Source organism: Odocoileus virginianus, chromosome 28 (assembly GCF_023699985.2).
Source record: "Odocoileus virginianus isolate 20LAN1187 ecotype Illinois chromosome 28, Ovbor_1.2, whole genome shotgun sequence".
Taxonomy (NCBI): Eukaryota; Metazoa; Chordata; class Mammalia; order Artiodactyla; family Cervidae; genus Odocoileus; species Odocoileus virginianus.
The window spans coordinates 38,706,641-38,719,566 of NC_069701.1; the positions used below are offsets into that span (position 1 = coordinate 38,706,641).

General features: G+C 57.0%; 1 protein-coding gene across 4 annotated transcripts in view; it reads right to left on the minus strand.

Moving 5' to 3' along the window:
- Positions 1–12,926, minus strand: part of PC (pyruvate carboxylase) — a 102,068-nt gene that overhangs the window by 16,953 nt on the left and 72,189 nt on the right. For all 4 annotated transcript variants that reach the window (XM_070457686.1, XM_070457688.1, XM_070457687.1 and 1 more), the window contains 7 exons: positions 4,108–4,243; positions 3,818–4,002; positions 3,270–3,435; positions 3,038–3,183; positions 2,810–2,927; positions 2,397–2,548; positions 798–916 (listed from right to left, as the gene is read on the minus strand). In XM_070457686.1, the coding sequence (XP_070313787.1) occupies positions 798–916; positions 2,397–2,548; positions 2,810–2,927; positions 3,038–3,183; positions 3,270–3,435; positions 3,818–4,002; positions 4,108–4,243 (1,022 nt within the window). The remainder of the gene's footprint in view (positions 1–797; positions 917–2,396; positions 2,549–2,809; positions 2,928–3,037; positions 3,184–3,269; positions 3,436–3,817; positions 4,003–4,107; positions 4,244–12,926) is intronic.

Sequence of the window (12,926 nt, forward strand, 5' to 3'; positions counted from 1 at the left end):
CCTTCATTCTCTCTTTAGGTGAGATGTTGCTTATTCATTGCTCAGGTAATCCTACAAAAGATGTGTGTACTTGGAACTCTTCAGAGAGGTGGGCAAAGATTTAGGCCCAAAGATGTTAAGTGACACACCCTTAATAGCCACAAAAGTAAAAAACAACCTAATTATTTAAAAATAGAGGACTATGGTGATACGTTATAAATTACCTAGAAGATGGAATAGTCTGCAGCCACTTCCAAGTATTTAGAAAAAATAATGGGAATGCCTTATACAAATATGACATTTGAAAAGTAGAATAAAAGTCATATACAAAACATCTCAATTGTGTCAAACTACTTATATAGTTAACTAAATAAAGATGGAAAGAAACCAAAAGATTTAGCGTGGGCTTAGGAGATACAGCACAGGGCTTGAGAGGACCAGCTGTGCGATCTCCGGCAATTCTCTCAACCTCTCTGAGCCCCGGTTTTGTCATCTGAAAAATGGGGCTGATTGATGCCGTGGGGATGCGTGGCCCACAGAGCCGCCCGCTGGGAGCCTCCCAGCATCCTGTTCTGAGCGTGGGGCCTGAGGCATGTTTATTTGCTCCTTTGTACAAACTCTCACAACAGAGTGTAATTCTTGTATAATGATACTTTTCATAAAAAGCTAAGTACATGGATCCCTAACTGTTCTCTATCAGTGGACAGTGAGCTCCCTAGGAACCCGCGACGTGGGCTTTACACAAGACGGGGGAGACGCCCTTCCCATCACCAGTGCCCGGAGGCTGCCCCGCCCTGCACCGCCGGGGCTGCGCTCACTCAGTAATCTCCTCGGTGACCGTGTGCTCCACCTGCAGGCGTGAGTTGACCTCGATGAAGTAGTGCCTGCCGTGCCTGTCCACCAGGAACTCCACGGTGCCCGCATTCTCGTAGCCCACCTGTGGGAGCAGGACTCTGTGGTGAGCGTCCCGTGGGGGCGCAGGTTCATCCACTGGGTTGCTTCCATAGTAGAACAGGCTGGCCGACCCCACCCCACCAGATGGCAGGCAGAGAGGGCCAGCCCTGCCCCCAGGAGGTGAGTGCCCAGCCCCCGCCGCTGGGCCCCAGCCTGGACGTCACCCCAGGCGCCCTGGAGCCTCTGAAGGCTGCGCCCAGCTTGTCCAGGTGGGACCTGAGCAGAGCTCCCACCCACCCAGACGCCGCCCTCGCCCCCAGCGGCTCCTCAGCTTTGGGACGTGGGCTCTACCCGTGTGTACCCTGGCCTCTCCCAGATCCTCCTGATGCTTAGAGGGTCTTCAGAAAGCTCCCCTCTGCTTTACTCCGCCATCGCCTCTGGGTACTACCCAAAGAGACACCATCTGAGAGGGACCTCATCGACAGATGAAGCTGTACCTCAAAACGCACGCCTCACTCTAGCTTCACTTCTGGTCCCACCAAAACCACAGCCTAGACTTCACTCCCTCAAATCTGTTCTGGAGTGAGGCACTTCAAAGCCAATAAGTAAGACCAAACTCAAGGCAAAAAACTCCTATGAAGGAAGCAAAACCTCAACTATAATCAGACCATAATCAACACCTCACCGTTAGCCATGGCTGGAGCCTCACTGGCTTTCTGTTAGGGGAAGGTCCCAGCAGTGTCTGTGGTCTGGGGCCTGGGCTGCCTGGGAGCCTGAGGGGGCTCAGCCCTGGAGGAGGCAGGCCCAGGGGCCTGCCGGGCGGAGGGGGCGGCAGACCCGAAAATACGCCCCCTCGGGGCTCTGGGAGGTGAGGCTGAGGTCGGGGCAGGGTGACTGGCCTCTGAGTTGGGCTGGGGTCGGGGCACCAGAAGAGAGAGCGGGGCCCCTGCTCCAGCCTGGCCGGCCCGGCGGGTGCTCACTCCACGCCCCCCAGAGTACAGACAGGAGGTGGTGGCCCTGGGCCGTGAACGGGGTGCAGGAGATAGGATGCCGGGGACGGTTAGGCATGAGTGAGGAGAAAACACTTGAACACCACTCCTTAATCCTGACGGAAGGCACTGGTCTGACTCCCTCTGTTCCCGGGGCTCGCTGGTGCCCCCCGGAAACTCGGTGAGTGCTGAGGGCGACTGAGGCGAGGCCAGTGGCTCTCTCCCTCCTCCTCACAGCCCTTCCGGCCTCCAGGTCTGGCCTCTGGGCCCAGCGCCTCCGTGACTGCACAGCGGGGATCCCAAGGGCCCGCCATCGGCCCTCGGCTGCCTCCTGCCCTCCCGGAGTGGGTCACCCTGAGCCTCCCTGCCCCACAGCAGCTGGCCACCCTGGGCCCCCCGTGACCGCTGTGTGTGAGGCTGTGTCCGCGGGAGCTCAAAGCAAGCTGGTGGGAGCAGGCTCCTTGTTTCCACGTGGGGAGGAGGCCGCTGCACGCGTGGCTCTCAGCTCTGTCCCCGGGAGCCCCTGCCCCTCACCTGCTTTGCAAGCTTGACGGAGTCACTGGTGAGCCGGGTGCGCAGCTGGGGGTCCAAGTGGGCAGCCGGGGCGATCTCCACGACTTTCTGGTGCCGCCGCTGGATGGAGCAGTCCCGCTCGTACAGGTGAAGGATGTTCCCGTACTGGTCCCCTGGGGTGTGCATAAGCTGGGCTCAGCCCCCCGGGGGATCCGGACACCCCCAAACCCCAAGATGAGCACCGTGGCTGCTCAGCACTGCTCCCAGGGGTGGCTCAGCGGTGGCTCAAAACCTCGGGTCTGACCAGCCCGGCACCCGCAGCCCACCTTCCCGGGGAGGGTCCGCAGAGGGAGAGCTCTGGCAGCTTTCCCAAAGCCCAGGAAGACCAGGGGCCCCACTACCTCGTGCTGCTGCCCCTGGAACGCCCCACTCACCCAGGATCTGCACCTCGATGTGGCGCGGCTTCTCGATGAACTTCTCCACGAATAGCGCCCCGTTCCCGAAGGCAGCCAGAGCCTCTGAGTAGGCCCGGGTGTAGTTCTCCTCCAGCTCCTGGGAAGGCAGGCAGGGGCCCAGGAGACGGTGGGGCCTGAGCTCTGCCTTCCCCCCAGCGCCCCCTCCCTGGTCCCTCTGCAGGTGGCCGCCCAGCCTCAGCTTCTCACCTCGTAGCTGTGCACGACCCTCATGCCGCGCCCCCCGCCCCCGTAGGCAGCCTTGAAGATGATGGGGAAGCCGTAGGTGTTGGAGAACTCGTGGGCCTCATGCAGGGAAGTGATGGGGGCATCCGTGCCGGGCACCACGGGGACTCCTGTTGGCAGACAGGCAGGTGAGGCCACAGCCTGCCAGCCCCATCCAGACAGCCCCTCATAGGAGCTAGGTGGCCCCCACCCTCACCTGCGGCGATGGCGATGGCCCGGGCCTCCACCTTGTCTCCCATCTTGCGGACCACCTCTGGGCTCGGCCCAATGAATCGGACCCCAGCATCCTGGCAGGCCTGGGCAAAGTCGGCCCGCTCCGACAGGAACCCATAGCCTGGGTGCACAGCGTCCACATTGTTTTCCTGGTGGGCAGGCAGGGGTGGTCAGAAGCGAGGAGCACCCCTCAAAGCCCTTCACACAGCCCCCCCAGCCCTGCGGCCCTCCCACCTGCCTCACCTCACTTGCTCCATTCAATCGCTCATTTACTCATTCACTTATTCATTCCTTCAGTCACTCATTCAGTCACTCACTCATTTGCTCATTCATTTGCTTAGTCACCCATGCATGCAGTCACTCATTCATTCACGTAGTCACTCATTCAGTCATTCTGTCACTCATTCACTCATTCATTCACCTTTTCACAGGGACTTTCACCAGGGAGCATTGGAGATGGGAGGCAGGGGGGGCAGGCACAGAGCCCAGTCCCAGCTCTCAAGAGGCCCCCATCCCCACCTGGCCCCTCACCTTGGCGACTTTAATGATGTCTGGAATGTGCAGATAGGCCTGCACCGGGGCGAGCCCCCGGCCGATGAGGTAGGCTTCATCAGCTTTCTGTCGATGCATCTGGCCTGTGTCCTGCTCCGAATAGACGGCCACCGTGCGGATGCCCAGCTCCGTGCAGGCCCGGAACACGCGGATGGCGATCTCGCCTGGGGGGGCGGGGGCAGGGTAACAGGACGAGACGTTAGACCCTGGGGTCCTAAGAGACACAGAAACAGGGGCATGAAGCGAGGGCAGGCTCCCACTGTGCTCACCTCTGTTGGCCACCATGACCTTCTTGATGGGCTTGTACTCCAGGCGCCGGACGTTGGGAGAGGCAGCGGTGGCGGTGGAGGTCCGGCGGATAGCCAGGAGCCTCAGGCTCCCCTGGACAGTCTGAAACTTCAGCATCTAGAGAAGGAGGTCAGAGCCCGCTTAGAGCAGCCCCATAGTGGCCAGCACCACCGCTGCCTCAGTTCCTGGCCAGGCCCAGCATTCCCTGCAGGCTGACTGGCTGTGGCGAAGGGAAGAAAGTCATCCCCAGCTGGCATCCCAAGCTCACCCTGATACTCTCACACTCTGAATTCTAAAGCAGCCACTCTTCAAGCTTTTACAACAATTTCAGAGGCCAGCGAGCGGCCCTGGGTGACCGCGGTGTGTAAGGTCAGTGTCAGTCCGGGCCCCAGGCTTTAGAACCTTCCGGCCCCACACTGACCCCTGCGGCCCTCCCTCGGGGTTCTGTCTGGCTGGGCAGGGAGGGTGACGGTGGGGCTCCGCAGGAGCGGACCTGCAACAATGTGCCCTCCGGAAGCGCAGCCCCTGCTCAGATAAAATGCAGATTTCTTCAAACTGCAGGAACCGTCCTTTCTACAAGGGCTACTCAGTAAGTTAGTCATGAAAGCCAGCTGCGGGCCAGTGAAACTGGCCAGTCACAAAAAGACAAATGCTGCGCGACTCCACTTAGACGGGGCTCCCGAGTCACCGCATTCAGAGGCAGACAGCGGGAGCACGGGGGCCAGGGGCGGGCGGCGGGGGGCTAGTGCTTAAAGGGGACAGTGTCAGCGCCGCAGGAGTGCTAAGCCCAAGCGCCACGCCCGCTGAGCCCGCGCTCTGGAGCCCGGGAGCTGCCGCTCCTGAAGTCCGCGCGCGCTAGGGCCCATGCTCGGCAACAAGAGAAGACACCGCAGTGAGACGCCCGCACGGCAACGCAGAGCCCCCCGCTCCCCTAAACTGGAGAAGGCCCACGCGCAGCGAGGAAGACCTAGCGCAGCCATAAATTCATTCATTCATTCATTAAAAAAATAATAATAAAGGGGACAGAGTTTCCATTCTGTGAGATTTAGAAGTTCTGGAAATGGCTGGAGGTGACTCTTGCACAACGATGTAAGTGGATGTAATGCCACTGGCCTAACCACACACTTAAAAACAGTTGCGCGAACAAATTATGTCACACACATTTTTTTCAGAATGAAAAAATTTTAAAAAGCCACAGAAGGCAATTTCCCTCCCAGAATGCAGAACATCCTTGGAGACTGACCATCCCACTCATTTCACAAACGAAGAAAATCAAGGCCCCGAAAAGCTTTAAAACATGTGGTCAGAGTCACACAGCTGTTACAGCAAAGCCCAAACGGCCCTCCGGCCCTTTAGCCCTGCTCCCGTGCCTCCACCCAGCTAAGCCTGCCGTATTTCTTCACAAAGTTTACATGCCTGACTCACTCATTTTAAGTAAGGAACACTATGGGCAACCTGGTAGCTCAGGTGGTAAAGAACCCACCTGTAATGCAATGCAGGAGACATAAGAGACGTGGGTTTTATCTCTGGGTTGGGAAGACCTCTGGAGAAGGAAATGGCAACCCACTTCAGTATTTTTGCCAGGAGAACCCCATGGACAGAGGAGCCTGGAGGGCTACAGTCCACGGGGTCGCAAGAGAGTCAGACACAACCGAGCGACTAAATCACCACCAAGGAACCTAAAAATATATTCAATAAATAAGATACTGCTAAAACCTCACAGTGTCATATTGTGGCCAACAAGACTGAAAAGGGGAAATAAAGACCAAGTAGAAAGAAAAGAGGAGAAGGCAATGGCACCCCACTCCAGTACTCTTGCCTGGAAAATCCCATGGATGGAGGAGCCTGGTGGGCTGCAGTCCATCGGGTCGCTAAGAGTCAGACATGACTGAGCGACTTCACTTTCACGCATTGGAGAAGGAAATGGCAACCCACTCCAGTGTTCTTGCCTGGAGAATTCCAGGGACGGGGGAGCCTGGTGGGCTGCCGTCTATGGGGACACGACTGAAGCAACTTAGCAGCAGTAGAAAGAAAAGAGGAGAGAAGAAATAAGGAGATAAATAGAAGAAAGAGAAAAAGAGGGAAGCCCTTTGACCAGAAGGAGAGAAGGCAGCCCTTCAAGCATCAACCGTACCGGGCACAGCACCAGGGCAGGGCAGGAATGTCTCAGCTCTCACAGGAGGCCGACCCAGGGAAGGAGAAAAGGAAAGAGGAAAAAACAGACAGAAATAGGTCCTCTCAGATCACGGTTAATGCCTCATGGGCAAGAAAACAGGTATTTTTTTTTTGCAAATTACTGGGCAGGAACCTGAACGGGGGAAGCAGCAGCCACATCCAGATCTGACCTGCAGGGCACGCACCCCAGGAGAGTAACAGCCATGGCCGAGGACTCGAGGGCCGCCTCTGCAACCTGTCTGTGGGCCCGAGGGAAACAAGCCACAGTCCAGCTGACACCAGAGGAGGAGATCTCAGAGGAGCCCAGGACCTGCTCACAGTCAATGCCAAGTACCAGCTGGGCCTCGGACATGTGACTTCCACACCTTCCTGAAAACCACTGAGCTTCTGACGCTCTCGTCATCTCCCCCTCACAGGTCTACCAGCAGCACCCACTGCACTGGCTTCCGGCTTCAGCCGCCCACCCAGCTGGAGGGAAGCGCTTTCCCAGCAGAGCAGCCTGGAGCAGGCAGGCCCTGGCGGTCAATGGCGCACACCCCGGGGAGCAAGTGTGGGGATGGATCCTGCCCCCATCCTGGGCACCAGATGCCTGCTCTGCTCAAGGCTGCAGGCAGGATCTGTGGGACGAGGCAGAGTAGAAAGAGCCCAAATGGCCATGAGGGTCAAGTGAAGAAAGGTACAGTGTTCTCCAGGACAAGTGTGGTGCAGAACAGTAGATACAAGTGGCTAACGAACTGTTAACAGTCCCACCTCACCAGAAATCACTACTTTCAAAGGAGAACATGGGGGTGTTGCTTGTGCCTATGAAATTAGCAAGAGAGTTGTGAACAATCAGATTTAGTGCTGCTAAGGCCTCTGGGCCTTATTTTCTTGGGCTTCAAGAAATCACCGTGGACGGTGACTGCAGCCATGAACTTAAAAGATGCCTGCTTCTTGGAAGGAAAGCTATGACAAACCCAGACAGTGTATTAAAGAGACATTACTTTCCTGACAAAGGTCAGTATAGTCAAAGCTATGGTTTTTCCAGTAGTTATGTAGGGATGTGAGAGTTGGGCCATAAAGAAGGCTGAGCGCAGAAGAATCAATGCTTTCCAAATCAGTCAATCCTAAAGGAAATCAACATGAATATTCATTGGAAGGACTGATGCTGACTTGGCCACCTGATGCAAAGAGCTGACTCATTGGAAAAGACCCTGATGCTGGGAAAGATTGAGGGCAGGAAGAGAAGAGGACGACAGAGGATGAGATTAGCATCACTGACTCAATGGACACGAATCTAAGCAAACTCTGGGAGATAGTGGAGGACAGAAGAGTCTGGTGTGCTGCTGTCCATGGGGTAGCAAAGAGTCGGACACAACTTAGCAGCTGAACAAAAACAAGGTCTCTGGGAAGCAGGCCCACAGGTGAGTTCTAGAGATCAGGACAGCTCTCTGAAAGCAGTTCACAAACCCTATCAAGAGTCTTTTAAAACATTTATGCCCCTTGGTCAGGCAATCATCAATGTAGGAATCCAACCCCAAAATATTCTAAAATGGGAACAAGATGGATGCAGAAAGATGTTCAGATTAGCATTATTTACAATAGTAAATGACTAGAAGCCACTTAAAGAGCCAGTATTAGGGCATCAATATAAATGGACATTATATAACCATGAAAAATGGCAGCAGAGTTTTGATGACATGGGAAATGCTTGTGATACAATACGATGCTTTTTAAGAAAGGCAAATAATATGATCTCATTAAGTTTTACTTAGAGCAAGAAAAATAACTAGCAGGAACTCAGCATTCACTTACTCCTATGTTCTAGAATTGGCAAGGTGTTGCGTTTTTTTCCTTGTTCCTTCTGTTTCTCTACACGTTCTATAATATGGTTTTTCCAGTAGTCACATATGGATGTGAGAGTTGGCCCATAAAGAAGGCTGAGTGCCGAAGAGTTGATGCTTTTGAACTGTGGTGCTGGAGAAGACTCTTGAGAGTCCCTTGAACTGTAAGGAGATCAAACCAGTCAATCCTAAAGGAAATCAACTCTGAATATTCATTGCAAGGACTGATGCTGAAGCTGAAGCTCCAATACTTTGGCCACCTGATGCGAAGAGCCGACTCACTGGAAAAGACCCTGATGCTGGGAAAGACTGAAAGCAGGAGGAGAAGGGGACGACAGAGGATGAGATGGTTGGATGGCATCACCAATTCAATGGACATGAGTTTGAGCAAACTCCAGGAGATAGTGAAGGACAGGGAAGCCTGGCGTGCTGTAGTCCATGGGGTTGCAAACAGTTGGACATGACTTAACAACTGAACTGCACTGATACGTTCTGCATTTTCTCCAGTGGGGATTATTATTTATAATCAGAAAAGAAAATGAAGAAATATACAGAGGGAACAGGAAGACCTTTGCAGAGAAAAGCCAAGAGGAGTTCCTGAAGGGTCCTTCTCAGTGCGGTGACTGGCCTTGGCTTCCATCCTGTGAAACAACCCCTTCAAGGGGGGCTGGCCTCCCAGAAGGCCCATCCCACCGCCCACACGCAGCAGGGCCACTGCATCTTCCTCACCTGTTGGCCAGGGCAGCCTGCTACAGGTCTTCCTCCCTGTCTGCAGGTGAGCAGCCTCACAGTGGGTTCCGCTGGCATGGAGACTCTCCACCCCCAGGGACGTGTCAGCCTGGGCAGGGAGGCTGCCCTTTTCTCCCACATGGATGGGTTTACCCCTGCGGGCCCCTCAGGCACTTACGCATCTTGTGGGTTAATAGGTCATATCTGTCCCCACCCCCACCACACACACTCCCGATCCCTTTTCCAATAAAGAGAGAAATCCCTGGAGGCTCTGCTCACAAGGTAGGGGTGGGGAGGGAGGACCAAGAGCCTCCCCAGCTCAGTCAGGAAACAAGGAAGTCTGAATTATCCAGCCAAAGATTCTCAAACTTTTTTGCATTTGACCCTCACACGTGCTCTAGACAGCAAGGATTTCCTTGGCGTCCTGCTTTACAAATCAAGAACCCGGGTTCTGGAACTGGAGGTGGGGGGCTCTGAATGCCCTGGAGCCCTGTGTCCCGTGCAGAGGGAAGCAAGCACAGCCCTGGACTTGAGACCTGGGGTGCAGGGGCAAGCAGGCAGATGTTTGCAGAAGGGGAAAGGTCACGATCGTTCGCTGAAGTCAGAGCGGTGGTTGAGAGTGGGCAGAGGGCAGCCACGTCCACCGGTGGCGGCCCAACATGAACCCAGGGTCAGCGGGCTGGGCCTGCCCCCGCACTGCCTGACCCTGGGAGACCCAGGCACCCCACTTCGTCCTCTGTGAAAACAAGTGACCACCACCCCCAACCTGGGCAGGTCATTCTGGGGTCACTGAACAGGGGCTGCCATCACCATCTCCCCACTGGTCTTTCCGCCCAGACGAGCCTGGTGTGCGTGAAGGAACCCCCACTCTGTTGCCCACCCCGCAGGGTGCTCAGTCCCATCCAGGCGGCACCAGCCCCAGGGGTCTTGCTGGACAAGGGCAGGCACGAGCACATGTGGACAGCAGACGGAAGATCGCCAGCCGACAAGGGGGTCCGGGGCACTCACCCCTCACCAGCCAGGCACCCAGTGCTGCTTCTGCTCTGCCTGAGGAGGTCAACAGGCCCAGGACACAAAGTTCTCCCACCCCAGGCTGCTGGAGGCCGCGGTGGCTGCCAAGGCTGAAACTGGGGGAAGCGGCGCCCGGAGCAGGGGTGTCGGAGGCCTGGGAGAGCAGTGGAGGCAGGGAGGCTGAGTCACGCGGGCAGCAGGAGCTTCGCAGCCCGGAGCCCAGCTCCTCTATCCCCAGGGACCCGGACAGACTGAGGAGGGGTCCCGAGGCCAGCGGCGGGGGTCAGCCTGCAGGCGGAGCGGGTCTGGGCAGCTGGCCAGACAGGGTTCTCGTGGATGACTGAGGGCATGGGTCACAGGCCCTAACAGAGGGCGTGCGTCACACGGCCCTCGCAGCCTGGATGCAGCCCTGCAGCTCGGTTCCTGGCTCAGCCACACGCGACCCCAGCCGCCACCAGCAAAGCCAGGCATGAATATTGAGGACACAAAGGTGACTAAAAGCACTGCTGCGTTCCCAGGACACCTCAGAACTTGGTCAACCCAGTGCCCGGCCTTCTCCCATGTCAAATCCCCCTTGCCTCCCAGACCTGAGGTCTGGCTGCCCGGTGCCTCCGAAGGACTTTCCTGAACCAGCTTCAGCTGGGAGAAAACCTCAGGACGGGCTGGGCCGCCCCAGAGAGGCCTCCCTTCCGGGAAGCAGGGCCCTCGTGTGTTGAGCGTGTGATGGTTCACTCGGGGTGTGCAGAGTCTGGGGGTGTGGGCTGGGCTGATGGGAGGAGCCGGGTGGGCAGACTTCAGGGTGGCGAGGCAGGCAGCCAGGCACCTGCTGAGACCCGACACCTGGCGAGACCTGCGTGGAAGCACAGGGCCTGCGGGGTGAATGGTGGGGAAGGCCTCAGCACACCAGACTCCCTTCCCCCAGTTCTCCGGGGGGGGTGCTGCCTCTGCTGTTCACAGGGGCCCCCAGCCTGAGATCGGGCTCTGGCATCCTGGATGACCTGGTACCAGCCTCTCCTCACAGCGCCACTCTCTCAGCGCACCGGCCTCCCCTCAAGCACCGTTCCTAGTGCATCCTCGTCCCCTCACTGCAGGGCAGGGACCCGGTGACGGCCCCCGTCACAGGAGGGTGGTGTGGGCAGGCCAGGCACCCACCACGGGGCCACACGGCACCTTGCTCTGGGGTTTTGGTTGCGGGATGGGAACCCAGAAATCCTCAAGGTCATTGACAGTTTAGTAGAGAATTGTCCTTAAAAACTCCAAGGCCACCGTTAACCAAACCTGACACCTCGGGAAGGCCTTGTGTTCCAGCATGTTGGCGGACCCTCCCCAGAGGAGCCACAGGGCGCCTGCTGCAGATGGGACTCCCTCACGGGCTGGGTCTCCCGGGGGGAGAGGACTCTCGGAGGCGGCCGGGGACCAGCCAGCCTCAGGTCACCTGCCTCAGGGACACCATGCGGCCTCAGTCAGTGCTGGGGATACATGTGAGTGAAAAATCTCCCTTTCTGATCTCAGAGATGGGAGAGTGCAAGACAAGGCCATGGCCACGGCCCCAAGATCCCTTACCTGGCTGCTGCTCCAGAGAGCCAATAGGCCAGAGCAGCCCGTTTGCTATTTTTGCAAATGCCAGCTGACAGATCCCTTTCCTTGGCCCCGGGTTGTGTGTTAGAGACAGGGAGTGAGGCGGCTTTAACTCTCACTTGGGACGCGTAAACAACGCCTTGCCAGCGAGAGTGAGCGGGGAGCTGGGAGCACCTGTCTGTCCCCTGCTGCCTCTCAGCGTGACTCCTGAGACAGTCTCGACCTCCCTTCAGCTCAGTCCCTCCCCGGCACTGAGTGGATCAGTTCAGCATTCTCCTTCCAGAACGAACAACGGCGACAATCCATCCGACGGTCGGGTCAGGAGCGTGCCAACAACGTGCAGCACGAGGTGGGGGAGGTCTCGACCTCGTGGGCCAGCCTGCTGCCCTGCCCTGCGCTGCCCCTGCGGCTTTTACCGCCTCCAACGCTGGCCAAGCCCCACCTCTGTGCTGGGCGGCGCGGGGACCAGCACACCTGGAAGGGTCTCTCCTCTTCCCCAGGCCCTGGGATCTGCACGCACTCACTCAGGTCGTCCTCACAGCTTTAACAGAAGGAGCCAGACATCGTGGGGTCAAGTCACACTCAAGGTCACCCAGCAAGGCCAGTTCTGACCTTGATCTGTACACCTCCCGCCAGAGCAAGAGTGCTGATTCTTTAGGGCAAGGGTCCCCAACCTCCGGGATCTGATGCCTCATGATCTGAGGTAAAGCGGACTTAATAATAATAGAAATAAAGTGCATGATAAATGTCATGCGCTTGAATCATCCTGAAACCAACACCCGACACCCCCATCCATGGAAAAACTCTTCCATGAAACCAGTCCCTGGTGCCAAAAACGTTGGGGACCACTGCGTCAGGGCAGAGGGAGTCCTCACCTCACTAAGGGAGGAATTCGTGGCTTTCATCAGAAGCACAGCCTGCAGGCACTTGAAAAACCATAAGCCAAAACCCCACTCCTGATGAAAATGTGTCACTGCCTCAACTTGGGCAGGAATCCCAGTGGTCTCGGCACTTCCCACCAGACAGCAGGCTAACGGCGCTAGCAACTGTGTGTCCCCGATGAGCTAGGGCAGTTTCAATTTGTCCAACAAATCATCAAGATGTCTCTAGAAGTCCCACTACATCGTGACCTAAACTACATCTCCCAGGCTGCCTCTTGCAACCAGGAGCAGCACAAAGTTCCGCTGCTGAGCCATCACCGCCCAAACGGTGGTCCAGGCCACACAGCCGCGGGGCCAGGGCGGCCGTGCTGGGCTCAGGGTCGGCGGCCACCTGAATGGCCGCTGCAGCCAAGCAGCAGGCCCGGGAATGTTCCTTGGAGGGGCTGTATTACTTCCGCCCTAAATATCCCTGTTCTTCACACAGCATCTCCTGCAGACGCAGTGGGCAACTGTGGGTGGGAGACACAGAAGAAAGGGAAGCCACAGTCCTGCTTCAGGAGTGACTAGCTGGTGTGTCAGCCTTGGAAGCCCACAGCCTGCACT